General features: G+C 46.0%; 1 protein-coding gene across 1 annotated transcript in view; it reads left to right on the top strand.

Moving 5' to 3' along the window:
• AXIN1 (axin 1) overlaps positions 1-14,893 on the top strand; it is an 80,857-nt gene that overhangs the window by 8,371 nt on the left and 57,593 nt on the right. Inside the window, exon 3 of the mRNA XM_010578393.1 lies at positions 1,372-2,343. Within this exon, the coding sequence (XP_010576695.1) occupies positions 1,466-2,343 (878 nt within the window). The 5' untranslated portion in view covers positions 1,372-1,465. The remainder of the gene's footprint in view (positions 1-1,371; positions 2,344-14,893) is intronic.

Raw genomic sequence — 14,893 nt, 5'->3', positions numbered from 1 at the left:
CCCGCCGTGCTCGCCGGCCGCTCCTGGTCTCGCCGGAGCTGTTCCGCGGTGAGCGGGTGGGCTGTGAGGACAGGCATGGCGTAGGCGTAGGCATAGGCACAGGCGGTTCTTGGTTCGGCTGGAGAGAGGGAGTGACTGGGGGGAAAAAATGGCAAAGCATCCCAAAGGTGCGTTCGTTGGGGTGGGGTGAGCTTTGAGAGGGAGGCCGAGCTAAGATGTGTCTTTCCCGCTGTGTTTTCACATGCAGTTGAGTTAATCCAGTGCATGGAGTAATTCGTCAGGCAGCTGGTGCTCTGCAGTACTCGGGGCTTCGAGGCTGATGCTGTGCTGTGAAACAAGACTTTTGCTACTGTCTTTACACAATGAAGTTATCTTATCAAGCAGCAGAAGTAGCAACCCGGGGATTTGGCCTTCTCTGTCTTCCCCTCCTTCCCCACACCTCTCATCCTCCATATTGACTTGTTGCTCTTTAAAAATGTTGTTCTTGATCAGATTTCCTTCTCAAGGTGGTTTTCTCATCTTCCTTTGATGACCTGAAATTTTCCCAGGCTCGTAGCATGTGATGTTGTTAGCATAAATGAACCTTTTCTCAATGGCCTGTCTACAAAAAATGGTGCCAGAACTGAGCTCCTGTGCTAACATGCCTATCTGAAGCAAGAATGCAGTCCAGATGCCCAAAATATCGGGGTCAACGATACATCTGGATTCCCCTAGAGCTAGACGAGGCGAAGCAGTGTATTTCTGAAATGCAGAGATTTGTGAGGAATGTGGCGCTGGTATGTCACTTGAGCGTACAAAAGCCACCTGTGTTTGATTAAGGTGCAGTCTTGCTTTCAGGACTAACTGGATATTCTTTCAAAATATTTTTCACAAGCCTTAAATTCCTGTTTGGGGATGAGAATTTCCTAGATCAGTAGCCAGATAAAAACATGCTGCCTTAGTATGACCTGGTACGTGTGCTGTCCAGGTAGGCTGTGGAGAGGAGTTCATGGCAGTGCAGAAGACGGCATGTGTCCTGTGGCACCGTGTGGTACCTAAGTGTAGATCCCTCGGATGAGGGCACTGCCAGATCCCAGGGTCCTGTGAAACCACCAGTGTTGGGAATTTGGCCGCTGTTTTAGCGTAGCACCAGCCATATCGGCGATGCCGAACGCTGGATGTAAAGTTTTGGGATATTGTGTAACTGTCATTTTTAGAGGGTACCTGGTTTGAGCCAATTCTCTGCTCTCTGAAGTTGCCGAGAGCTTTGCCATTGATTCCGCTGAAAAAGAGGCATTAATACAGTAGTGGTGCAGCACAAAATTAGTGGTTTGTAATCTTAGAGTGTTTATTTACAGTGATACTCGCTTATTTTTTTCTCATCTGTTTCAGCCAAACAAACTTGTTTACCCAGGAGCTACAAATATTGGTGATTTGAGATTTGAGCTCATCCCCCACTGTTCCTGTGCAAGCAAGGACCAGAAAAATGAATATCCAGGGGAAAGGCTTCCCCTTGGACCTCGGAGGAAGCTTCACCGAAGATGCTCCGAGGCCACCGGTTCCTGGTGAGGAGGGGGAACTCGTGTCCACAGATCCAAGGCCAGTTAGCCACGGTTTCTACTCCAGTAAAAGTGATGTGGTTAGAAATGAGACGTCCACAGCAACACCGAGGCGTTCCGATTTGGATTTGGGGTACGAGCCTGAGGGGAGTGCTTCGCCAACTCCACCCTACCTGAAGTGGGCAGAGTCACTGCACTCCTTGCTGGATGATCAAGACGGCATCAACCTCTTCAGGACTTTCCTGAAACAGGAGGACTGCGCAGATCTGCTGGACTTCTGGTTTGCCTGCAGTGGCTTCAGGAAGCTGGAGCCATGCACATCTAACGAGGAAAAAAGACTCAAGCTGGCAAAAGCCATTTACAAAAAATACATCCTTGACAACAACGGCATTGTGTCCCGGCAGATCAAACCGGCCACAAAAAGCTTCATCAAAGACTGCGTCATGAAACTGCAGATTGACCCCGACATGTTTGACCAGGCCCAAACGGAGATTCAGTGCATGATAGAAGACAATACCTACCCTTTGTTCCTTAAGTCGGATATTTATTTGGAATACACGAGGACAGGTGGGGAAAGTCCAAAAATTTATAGCGATCCAAGCTCAGGGTCCGGGACAGGTAAAGGGCTACCCGGTTATCTGCCAACTCTGAACGAGGACGAGGAGTGGAAGTGTGACCAAGAGGCCGAGCCCGAGGCCAGCAGGGACTCAGCACCTTCCAGCAGGCTCACGCAGAAGCTGCTTCTGGAGACGGCCACCCAGCGCGCTGCCTCGGCTCGGCGCTACAGCGAGGGGAGGGAGTTCAGGTAGGTGAGCGCCGGGGCAGCATCCCTTCTGCGGCGTGCCTCCAAGGAACGGACTGGGGAGACGCTGAGGGCGCAGGGGTGATGGGAAGCCTTGGAGGACCTTGGGTGGCGGGGAGCTTCCGCATCGGTACAGGATGGCGTTACACAGGTGCTTTGGAGGAGTGTAAAGCTTTACTTGAAAGTAGTCGCGGGTTATTTTAAGGGTGTCTTTGGTCATTCCTATCTGGTTGCCCCAAATCATCCCTGCAGCATGTTCCTCACCTGGGGAAACTGCTGCTAGATGTGGTCTGGAGGCAGGTAGGGCTTGGTGGGCAGTGCAGAGCCATGGACGGTCCTTTTGCACGCACAGGCAGTTGAGCAAGCTGCAGTTTCAGGTTGGCTGTAGCTCACACCAGCAGAAGGTCAGCATTCAGTTACTGTAATGCAGGCAAGTACATCTCATCATAAAACTTCTCTGTGTAAATGTATGAGGAAATTGTGATGAGCCACAACTAGAAGCTGCAGGAAGCTTGCAGGAGATATCATCACCTGCTTATATGAGAGGAATGGGGTTCACAGTGCTCCCTGGTAGTGGTACTGCTTTGCACGCAAGATTCCTAGCACTGAATTCTAGTAGTGTCAAAGTCAGAATCACCGAATCCAGTTAAAACCATTCCCTGCTGTAGCTTTTCCCTTCAGCAAAGTAATTGCTGGGTTTTTTAACTGGAGGAGTTGCAGAGTTTTGCAGCCTGTTTTTTTTCTGGGTCCCCCACCCACTTCCAGCCAACATGGATTTTGAAACTTGCTGAGAGCTCAGTTAAAATTCCAGACAATTAACTTAGCAGGGAGCTCTCTGGGATCAATAAGCGTGTGTGTGTCTAACCCTTGCTGAATCAACAGAACCCGGCCAGAACACATTCCTACTTTTTTTTTTTTTTTAAATAAAATCTCCTTGTTTTAAGACCTGCTTAGGCTAAAATCTGACGCTTTGTGAAGATTACGAAATGAAGTAGCTGAACTGTCCTCTTCAAAGCCGCCTGCCTTATGAAAAGCATTTCTGTATTTAATCTCCCTCGGCCATCCCTTTAGGCTGGCAGCTGGATACGTATCCCGCCCCACACAAGGTCTCTGCGCCTTTCAGCTGGCGAAATGTTTTCGGTTTGATTCTTGTTTTCTTATAGATTTTGAGGAGGGAATGTTGCATGTGAAACTCTTGGGGAAAAAAAGAAGGGGAATTCATGTGGACTCCTGCTGTTTTAATCAGGAGTCAGAAAAAATGTCCCAGGGTCTCAGGACTTTCCCATGGAGTTAATAAAAACCTTGAATGTTTCTTGAAGTGCGTTTTTACTGAGCGGTCAGGTACTCACTATAAGCGAAGGATTAGAAAAGTCTACGATTTAAGTATCTTTTTATTTAAGCAGTAATGGCTTTAAGATTGAAAATAACTTATTTGAGGTTCAGCTGTGTTTGGTTTCCTTACTAGAGCAGGTAGCAAAAACCCGCATGCAACACTGCACTTTTCAGCTCCAGCTTCAGAAAAAAATGCACTTTACCCATTATCTGAATATATCTGTGCCAGATTTTAAAATGTTTTAAGAAATGTGCTGTACAATAGAAGCATTTTGGAGTAGAGTTCCTCGGTCTTGGGCATTTTCATACCAGATTGGAACAACATGAAATAAATCTTTACCTGGGGGATGGAGGTCAGAAAAAATGCATTGCTATTAATTTGTAGTGTCCAACAGCCTGTCATTGTGGCTACTGACGTTCCATTGACCTGTGGGGTAGAGAGGCATGGAAACATTTACCATTCTCACCAGAGCAGGAGTCATTTCTCAGCCTGGAATAACTGAAGATAAGTGATTTATTTTATTTTTTAAATGTTGGTATGTCAGCTCTAGTAGCGTCCAGAGCATCGCCACAGAGGATGCTGCCGAACTGCGTAATCTCTGCGTTTTTAATTCTAAAAAATCTGCTGAGATACTAATTTATGAGGTGATTGTTCCTCTTTGTGCAAGACCTTGTGGTTGAATTAACTTAATTCCTGGATGTTGTATAGCAATAGTTGTCTTGAATAAGCTGGGCTTTAAGCTGTAGCATCTTTATCCTGCAGACTTTTTTGTTCATTGACTTTCTCGCCTGAGTAACTATACTGGAAGCTGGTGGGGCTGCTTGCAGCAAGAAGCGATAGCTGCGCGCAGCATTTGAAAGGCTGGGTCCCAATTTATTTTGAAAATTTCCACAAACCTTTTTTTTTTTGCATATGTGTGGAAGAATTTCTTGTTTCTGTTCTTGAGGGAATGTTGAAATAAGCTGGTTTGCATTATATCTGAGGGCCTGTTTAATCTTCCCAAGATTGAACATCTATTCCTTGACTTCCATGGAAACCCTAACTAAAGAGGAGTCTGAGCAAATGCAATAGAAGTATTTCTCTGTTAGCAAATGAGCATCTTGAATCAGCTCCAAATTTTTTGCAGCAGAAAGTTCATAAATCTTGATGCCGTAGCTCTGCTCTCGGCCAAGCAAACATAAAAAATTCCTCAAACGGCAGAAGACAACCCGTTATGAGCATTGGGTATTTTGAAGGTGTGCAAATGTACATGTGTATTTGAGAATATCCTGAAGCCAAAAGCATCACCGTTACCCACTGCGTTTTTGTATGCATAGGAAAAGGCCAATAGTCATTATAGTTAGGCTCCTGCAAATTAATTGGACATTGGTTATGGATCAGTGAACTTCAAAGAGGGTAACCCCCGAAGATCTCGGGCATTAACTTGCAGCTTCCGAAAGTGACACTAACGTGGTTGTGAGGGTGGCTAAATCGTTCATTAACCTTCTTCTGACACACTGGGACAGCGTTCCTCGGATCTGAAGAGCAGAAATTAAACCTGTGCCTGAGAACCGCCCTGCAGCCTGGTTTTTGAGCACTCCAGGAAAACGCCCACGTCTTAAAAAGTTGGAAATTTGGTGTTTGGTGGTGAAAGGTTGTCGTTGTCTCTTTTGTCAGGGTGGGTTTCTTCTGTTGTCTCTTTAGCTCTGTGTTGGAAGGGGCTCTGCGCCCACTCCCAAAGCATTGGAGAGCAGTGCTCACAGCTGTTGCCTTTACTTTCTTCCTGTGGTGGGAAGTGATAAGAGCACATGGTGTTACCTGCGAGCAGCTCTGCCTTCGTCTCTTCTGAAAGCCAAGCAAACTGGGAGATTTGGGTTAGTTCTGCCAATTGTTTTGGGTTTTGACCCGTGTCATGAAGCACACAATGTGTTGAAAAGGAAACCTGGATGATGGTGATGAGAGGACACATGGTGGTGGGTGAAATCTCCAGTTGTTGGCTATTGAGGAGTGTTGTGGTGGAACTGCTAGGCGCGGATGGAGAAATTTCTCAACGGGGGCTTTGATATACACATAGGTTGGTTTGTTTTAAAGGAAGCTGGCTACAAGATCCAAGCTTTAATTTCCACAGTGCTGAGCTGTCTAATCTCATGGCATTTCACGAGTGTTGGTGGCTCAGATGAAAGGGATGGGTGATGTGATTCTCCACCAGGGCTGGTAGAAATCAACAGGAGAGTCCTTATGCTTGTGCCTACGTACTGGCAGCCTCTCTGGACACACGTGAGGGCAGCTCTCCCCAAAAAATACAGCCAGCACTTCTTCATAACAGGGTGTGCAGAGAAAGCAAGTGGAGAAAAGCTGAAGGAGCTTTAGAGGGATGTGACAATCTCTGGTCTGAGACGAGGCAATGATGAACTGTAACATGGAGAGGAACGGTGTAGGCTGGTTCAGGGAAGATGCAGGATCTCTCTATGGCTTTGGCAGCATAAATGGTCCAGTGGTCAGAAGCTGGGCCTGCATGAGGAAGAAGCTGAAATTTAGCTGGCAGACCTAATTTTGAGTTTGCTGCTTTGTTCATAATATTAAATTACACACTTCTGACTCAAGACTGTGTGGTGAAGGAATTGGTGTTAATTGTACTGAACGGGTGGAAAACTGGGGATGCAAAATCACAAACACTGATGCAGGAGCAGTCTGTGTTTAGAAAGTTTAAGGCATGTGTTACTGTCTTATTGTTTGACTGCAGAGGCAGCATGTGCATCTTGGAATTAGGCTATTGGAGCTTCATGAGAGCTTGTTTGCTGGAAAAAAGCAGTTACTGAATGTTATACCCATATGTAAAGGTGGAAAAAAAAGTTTTGGACACTTAGCTTGAATTAAAATTGCTAGGCCCATAACATCACTTGTAATCAGTACAACCCTGTTTGGAGTCTGTGTAGAGCAGTGGCTATTTCCAATTTTAAAGAAAATAAGTTATAGAAGAATAGTTTTGGTTCTGCATTGTTCTTGAGAGAAGTTAGTGAGTCTAACGGGGAGGTGGGGTCTGATGCTAATAGTGCTAAGTGGTAATTTACTGACTGGAGCGCTGTAAGATATACAAGACAAAGACTGATGGTGTTTTTGCACAGAAGTTATGCCAGCTTTTTTAAATAGATTGTTAAGCTGATGAAACTTCTACGTGGAAATGCTTACATTAACAGTGTAAAGTATTTATACTGGCGGTTGCCAGGTTTTAAAATGGATTTTATTTGAAGAAGAATACCTTTTGTGCCCATAGCTTTGCCTCTACACAAATCAAGATGAAGAAGTGGTGTATTTGTTGTTTGGTTATGGATCAGTGCTTTGGCTTCTTTTTAAAGACAAGTAGTTAAGCTTTTAGCACTCTCTTTTGATAAATGGATAGCTTTTCTCCCCTCCTCCAGCAAACAGCTACCTTATTTTGTTGTGATTGAGTTTTATTTGGGTTACAGAATCTTTTCTCTTAGAAGCATGAAAGGGGAATTATATCCCCCTCTTTTTGGTGCTGGGGAGTTTCAGGCTGAACATGACAGAAGAAAAATCTTCATGAGGAGTGGGATGCAGCCCAGGAACAGGTCACCAGATGGGAAGGGATCTCCATCCTTGGAGGGCTTCATGTCTGGGTGAGACAGAGCCATGGCCTATCTGGTCCAGTGTTGGCAATGGCCCTATTTTGATGTGCACTTACACTGATGGTGCAAATCATGAAATCCTGTGTTTTGAGAACAAGGTTGGTTTGGGTTCTGAAACCCAGAAAGAATTGGGTGCTAAAAGGCTGAATGGGAGCTGAACTGATCCCAGGATGCTGAGAAGTGCACCCAGGAGGTAGCTCATGGGGCGGGTACACCTTGGTTTTGATCTGCTGTTCAATTTGGCTTTATGTTTTAAGAGTTTCTTTGTTGTTGCTATAATGGACTAATCCCTTGAATAATTAGTTACCATTGGACATTTTAAAAATGACTGCCTCTTGGATGTTTTCCTTTAATAGTCTGTTAGGTCCTGGATTTATTAACTATAGAGACAGACTGTGAAATCCTGTTATGCCAGGCTTTCTTGGTGGAAAAGGGACTGAGAAGAGTGTGGGGGTCCTGGGCAAACACACGCTGGCCTCGTGTTAGGGTAGAGCTGTTGACTTCCCCACCTTCCCAAGCCGTGCAAAGAAGTCCTCCCTGTCCTCAGGGCTGGGTCACTGGCTGCTGGACCACGCTCTGGTCATGGGTCATCCCTAGGTTTGGGGCTTCAGAAGGTGCTCCAAGAAGTTACAGCACTGTGGCTGCGTGGTGCAAGGCCAGTCATGCAGTCACTGTGCATTTAAAATAAATCATAGACCTGGTTTTATTAGAATGGTGGAAAAATCTGGTTTCAGAAATGGCTGTATGTGTAGTGCAGAAAATTGCTGTTTAAGAAAACCCTCATAACAGAGGTGCTGATATCCTAAATCAGTTCCTGGAAATATCATTGGATTATTAGGCTCATCCTTAAATCCATTAAGCAAATTACAGTTAATCAGTCAAATAAAAGAAGAAAGATCTTTTGCAAGGCCCTGTCTTTTGAGCCACATGCAGAAGCTGTAGTAATATTTTAATTTTCCGTCTGTCAGTGAATGTATTCAATTGCTTCGCTTCCTTATGTGGAGGATTTGAAATTAGAAACTGAGGTTAATTATCTGCATTAAATGAAATATGTGAAGACCACAAAAGCAAAAACCTTCACAATTTGGTATGGTCTGTTAAGCTAGGCAGGCTGTTTCAGAAGGAGAGGGGTTATTTTTCCCTGGTTTTGTTCCGATTGAAGGGTTTTAGTCACAGTAATTGAAATGATTAAAAAGTCAAATTGCTGGTGAATATAATTCTGAGCATCCCTCTGAAAAGATTTGACACTTGGTTGAGAGCAGGGGTTTGCTCCGCCTGGTCTCACTGGGCAGCGTGGAGCAGCTGGTGTTGCGCTGTCCCCACGTGGGTGAGGCCGGTTGTCCGTGGTGCCTTGTTATCAACCTCTTCCATGGCAATGGGATGTCATAGCTCTGCTGCTAGGGTAGTGGAGGTGATTTGGAAGTGGAACAATACTGGAGAAGAGCTACACTTTTGAGCATACCAGATATAAAACGGGTCCAACACCATCGATCCTAATGTGGGTAATTAGCTAATTACTGCCTGCTTCACTTGGAATTGCAGCTTTGGACTCTGCAAAGAAGGCGACACTCTTGGAAATACACAATCTCACAGTGGTCAGCTGTTTTGGAATCGATTTGTTTGTTAAAAGGCTCATTTTTTTCCTACTGCTGCAGTACGGACGTGGCTCAGGTGTGAGCTGCGCTGGGGGCTGCAGTGCCCATCTCTGCTTGTCGGGGGCAAAGCTGCCCGTTTGCTGGTGCAGCCCTGAATACCCGGCTCTGGGCACTTCAGGAAAGGTCTGACTCTTTTGGAGACACGCATCTTCTCATTCCCCTCTGCCATGTGCCAGAACGAGCTGCTTTGCCTGAAGTCACGCTCAGAAATTAAATTGTAGCAGGTCACGCTTGCGTGTAAAAGCAAAACCATCATGACTCACAGCCCTGGTCCGGGTTCTTCACTGTTGTAAGGCAGTGATGAATTTAAGTAGAACCGTTGCAGTTTTAAGTCAGATTATCCAAATTCTATAAAACCCACATGGAAATTGGATTTTACCTTTGAAGATTCCAGAGTATACTTTTGTGGTAAGACCTGGAATTTTTTGGTCCTGTGGCCCCCACAATACAACCTGTCCTTGAAATACCAGCTTTTAGAAGGTCTTTAGCTGATCTAAATAGCTAATAGATTAATAGCTTTCATCTATCCTGATGAAAAACAGTGGAGGGAGGGAAAACTATAGCTACAGGAAAAAACCTCTTTGATATACCCCAGTGAGACCTACTGGTCTCACCAGCACCTCATGTTAGTCCCTGAACCTACTTCCAGAGCTAATGACAAGAAGCTACTGGATTTTGTTCTTCCTTTGGCCTTCTAACCCCCATGTATTCCTTGTCCTGTTGTAGACTGGAGAGTCTCAGTCCTCTCCCTCTCTCCATTTTAATTTTCCTTTTTTCTGGAGGTTTAGGGTTTTGTCATTTATCTCCAGCGTGTGTTCAGAAAAATGCTGGTGCTGGAAGGAGAGCAGTAGGAGTGGGGAGGTAGGATTGCCTTTTTTCCAGCAGCCCATATTTAGAGTGGGTTAGCTCTGCTGGAAAACCGTGCCTTTAGTGTTCAACAGATTTATTCTTTACAATTATAAATTTTGGTCTTTTTCTTGACTGGCAATCAGCATCTTGGACTGGGCAATATTTATCTGGAAGAGGAGCTTCCTTGTTGTGCCATTGCTTACAGCCTGCTCCAGGCAGTTGCTTTGGGACCTTCCGCCAGCACATGTATACATGTGGGGTCGGTCCTTTGGTAGCTGAGGACCAATCCAGGCTTTCACAAGCAAAGTACAAATCGGAGCCAAGTTGCAGGAGAGCTCCTGGGAATTATAGGTGGGATCCAGGGAGAGAGGTACAGGGACTCCATATCCAGCTGTAGCTACTGGGTTTGATTAACTTTGTCGTGGCTCTGCCCCACAGAAGCAAGAGCTGTAAAACCATTTGGCACCAGACATGCAAATGAGAGCTGGGATGAAGCGACTGTTACCCTCGAGGATCCCAAAAGAGGAATCAACAAATAGAAATTATTCTATTAGCAGGGGCAAAGTTCACAGGTTAACCATCATGTCAAATCAATGAAATACAGCCTTGATCTCCTGCACAAGGGCTTTATTGTGTATAAATAAAAGTGCCTGAGCAAAGACAGCAAGTTCTTGCACTGCAACATTTGCAGCGTGCTGAAAAAAGGGAAGCTCTGTACAGAGTGCAGCATGAAATGCCTCCCTCGGACATCGGCTTCATTCCTGCTTCAAAAGATTGTAAAACATGACCTTGGAACCTTCTTGCTCTCCTTATGGCCCTACCCAGATTGGATTTCCACAGGCCATGTATTTTTTTATTTTTTTAATAAAAAGTTGGGGTCTTTGGCTAAGAAGCCTTGTCTTTGTACTTTTAATTCAGTCCATGTGACTGTCATAACATTTATTTCTTAGGAAATGAAAAATGTTCCTTCTTGAGCAAAGCCACAAAAGAAAGCTGTTGGGTATGCTGGCAACCTCAGGTGTGTGCAGCATGTGTCTTCTGCCGATCTGCTAGCGCTGGATGAAGACCATCACCCCAAGTCCTTTGTTGCTTGGTCCGTGGCTCTGCCAGGAAAAGAAATGGCAGAAGCTGCCATCTTTGTTGTGGAAGTACTTATATTTAATGTGTCTTTGAACATCCCCACGTTCAGGGAAACTTTGTTTTCCTCTCTTGGGAAAACCTACTTTGAAAAGGCTCGCTTGACCCTCTTTTCTTCAAGATGGACCAATGTTGGCAAAAATAGATGAGCTTTGAAACGAGATGGAAATGGGCAGCAAGGGATGTGTAGAAGTTGTCACTGCAGCACAGGATTTGTCACGTTGTAAAACGGCACTGTGGTTTTCCCCTCCAGATATATGCAGTAAAGCTTGTGACCCAGGGGCGATTTGAGTGCTGCTGGCTGGGGAAATTAGCCCAACTGTAGGCATTTGAGAAGGCAGAGCATCCTGCTGTCCCCAGGCGATGGTTTTGGGTCTTCCCCAGAAGAGGCTGGAGGAGCCTGCTAAAACTGATCCATAAACCTTCCTCCTGAAGAGAGGAAGCTTTCCAAACGGGCATGGGAAAAACTTTCCTTTGGTAATCCTGGAGATAACAGGTCACACAGCTTCAGCCAGTGATTTCTTGCACAATAACTTGTGGTCAGGTTGAAGTGTCTATTTTAGAAAGGCATCCAAGTGATGGGAGGTCATGCAGCATTTTTGTTATCTCTTCCTGTGGTTAGTTACTCTCACTGTTCGCAGTGTGTTCCTTATTGCTTGCTTCAGTTTTTTCCAGCTTCAGTTTCTAGCTGCTGGGTTTTGGTGTGTCTTTGCTCACTTTAGAGGCTCCAAATACCTTTGCATGTTTGGAAAAAAAAGAAACCCCACTGAATGGGTGTGAATGTTCTCCTTAAGTGGCAGCAACTTTGTTATAGAAGGCCCTTTAGTTTTATTAGACTTTTCAACCCTCCGGTCGACTGTTAAACAAGCTGTAGCTTGTTGTGGTTGACAAACCTTCACTCTGGTCTCAGACCTAACCTACCAGTTTAAAAGGCAGTATTCTTTTGTGTGCAGGTTTCTGGGTGGGGACCATCGGGCTTCTAAGGGAAATTAACTTGCGGCCTCTCTTTCCCCCTCCTACCTCAAATAAATTATGTTTTGTGTTAACTGTTCTGTCACTTCCAAAGGCCAAAAGGAAATGTCAGCCTATGCTTTAGGTTTTCTGCTACCTGAGGTACTCTGCTACACACTAAGAGTGCAAGTAGGTGGGAATATGTAATTGTATTAGAAACAAAACAGCTGCACAATCACTGTCAGCAACTGAAGATAAAATGTAGAAAGTTTTTTTGAATGATTCATCCATAATTATTTAAAAACGTGTTGAATTTATTCTTAAGCTTTGGAGGAGAATTCTTGCAAGGCTGGCATTTGCTGTCCGTGATGTTTATACACCTGACTAAATGCCTGTCTCAGCAGTTTGTCGGTGTTGAGTACTCCAGATCTAAATCCCTTCAAAGGTAAACCCAGCACACCTTTGTCTCTGCTGGCCTTTCCGACTCCAGAGTTTTCACTGGTGAGGTGGAACCAGTTGTAGCAGTGGCTGGCACTAGCATAGGCAGGGTGCTGAGGCTCGCACCATTTTAATAACTGTTTCATGCAGATTTGCTCTCTGTAGGTTTAGTTTAGGTGGCAAAGGCTGTAGCAGCTGGATGACACAAATATGCTGATGGGACTGGTGGAGAGGTGGTTGGGGAGCAGCTTTGTGTGCCCATGGCTTGGCTGTCGTGGCTGTGGGCTATATCTGCTCTCCTCTTTTTACGTCCCTCCAGCAGTATCTGGTGTATGTGTTGTAGTGGTCCAGGGAAGGAGGGAGGGAAGTTCCTTTGGATGGTCCCTCTCAGATGCAGCAGGCTGGCCACGTCTGATGCTAGGGGTGTTGGAGGGTATGGTGCTTTCCCTCGTGGCATGTCATTGCAGGTGCTGGTGCTTCCTGCCCAACTGGGCAAAACTCAGTATTTTTATTTTCAAACTTGCAGTGTTCAGGAGAAGGTAGCCTGCGCTGAGAGAGGGGCATTTTTCACATGCTTCTCTCTCTGTGATTGCCAAGAAGTTGGAAATGCACTACACTGAACTGGCTGAAAATTGTTTGGGGTTGTTGTTTTTATGCTAACATAGCACTCTGCCCGACTCACTGGCCCAGATAAGCATCCGCGCAGGGCAGGGCTCTTGCCCACGTGGCCGGGAGGGCAGCTGGCACTGCAGCGGGTGTCACTGCCGTGCAACCAACGCCTTGCAATTTCATCAGGTTCAGGGCGCGTTTTTCCTCCAGCAAGAGGCACGGCACCGCGCGGACGCCTGCTGCAGCCTGCACTGCCTTTCGCATTGCTCCATTGCAGCAGAGCAGGGAGAGGAGGGGAAGGATCTCCAAGACTGATATCTCAAGTTGTGTCTCTGATCCAGACATTAGCAGGGTGCCCTCAGTCCCTGGGACAGTTCACCAGTCAAGCTCCACTGCTCCATCACGCTGCTTGGCTCTAAGAGATGGACAAATTTGAGGAAGGCAGAAACTCCAGTGCTTGTTCTAGCCCCTCTTCTGCTGACCCCTGCTGCCTGCAGCTGCAGCTTTAGTCAGGAGCTCAGGGAGGCTCTTCTGATCCTGCAGCAGCCTTGGCAGAAAAGTCAGCTGGCCTCATGTTGATCTGTTTTCCTTTCTTGATGCAGTGCTGGAGCTCCTCTCCTTGAGAGCTGACTCTCCCATGCAAATAGCATTGACTTAGGCATGCTCAGCCTGGGAAAGGTGGCTTGTTGGAGCTGTAGTGAGTGAGCTGATATCCCACTGATTTTATAATGAAGATGCTGGCCTTGCAGTCCTCCAGTGTCTGCCCACAGCTCTTCCACATGCTCAGGAGGGTAGATGCATCCTACAGCTCACTGGATCTGCCTCCCCAGTGGTAGGATACGCTTGAGAGGCAGCAGTTGCTTGGACTCAGCAAGGTCATCTGGGTTTTGGTCCCTGACGGTGACGCCCTGAGTCAGCTCTGCATGGATTGCTCTCTTTCTCGCCTCCTGTAGGTTCTTCTGTCTGGAGCCATCAACCACATTGCCAGCAGTCAAGCTACGAGCAACCCTTTTTCTTTGTTAATTGCCACCTGTGGCTTGGCACCAGCAATGTCAGAAACCCTCCCAGGTAGCCCATCTTGGGCTGTGGACTTGGGTGTAGTGTGTTGCCTCGGGTGGTACGGAGTAGCATAATCCTCTCACTTCCCAGCTTTGGAAATCATCCTGGAAGCCTCAGCTGAAGAAAGAGGGTGGGACCGGAGCCAAACCTCTTGTTCCAGATGGGACAGTAGTGGCAGGAACCCCTGTTGTCCACAAAGGTGTTGCCAAGCCACAGAAGGCAATTAGCAGGGAAGAAAAATGTGCTTCCTTTAAAATTTGAATTTTAAAAATAGTTTTTCTTTTTAAATTGAATGTACACACATTGATATGCCAAGTAGGCAAAATCGGGATTATAAGAGCAAGCATCTGAAATTATCTAACTCGTGTAGTTAGCAACTTAATAAAACAGGTAGGTTTGTCAAACAGGATTATATTCAGTCCTGAGTGATAGCTGAGCGTGAACAGGATTTATAACATCGGGTTACTCTGCCTTTGGCACGGAGGACAAGTAAAACAGTCCTGGAGTATGGTAGGGAGGTCTCTTTCTAACTGTATTGTTACCAGTGCAGTTATGGTGGAGACAGAGTTTGAAAATAAATTTTTCCTCCCTTTTAGGGTCACCTGTTAGTGTTGCAGATCTAAACTCTGTATTAAACAGTGAGCGCTTTCGGGCCTTAAAAAGTTTTTCATGAGCTCTCCTTTTCATGCAGGTGACCCTTCTGCACCAAGTTCCCCTCCCCAGCTGACGCTGCAGCCATGGTTTATATTTGCACTAGGCTGCTGGATTTCGCCTTTACTTTGTGCCCAGTGCATCAGTTCCCTCTGTGTTACCATATTCTGAGCATGAATTTGGAAAGAGGGTTTGAGTGGTGGGGACCTCAGGGGTGGGAAAACCTTCTCAGGTGCTGGGGTGAG

The sequence above is a fragment of the Haliaeetus leucocephalus genome, unplaced genomic scaffold (genome assembly GCF_000737465.1).
Source record: "Haliaeetus leucocephalus isolate CR32 unplaced genomic scaffold, Haliaeetus_leucocephalus-4.0 Scaffold636, whole genome shotgun sequence".
In the NCBI taxonomy this organism is placed as follows: Eukaryota; Metazoa; Chordata; class Aves; order Accipitriformes; family Accipitridae; genus Haliaeetus; species Haliaeetus leucocephalus.
The sequence above is the reverse complement of the archived record's forward strand: the minus strand, read 5'-3'. Positions and strand labels throughout refer to the sequence as shown.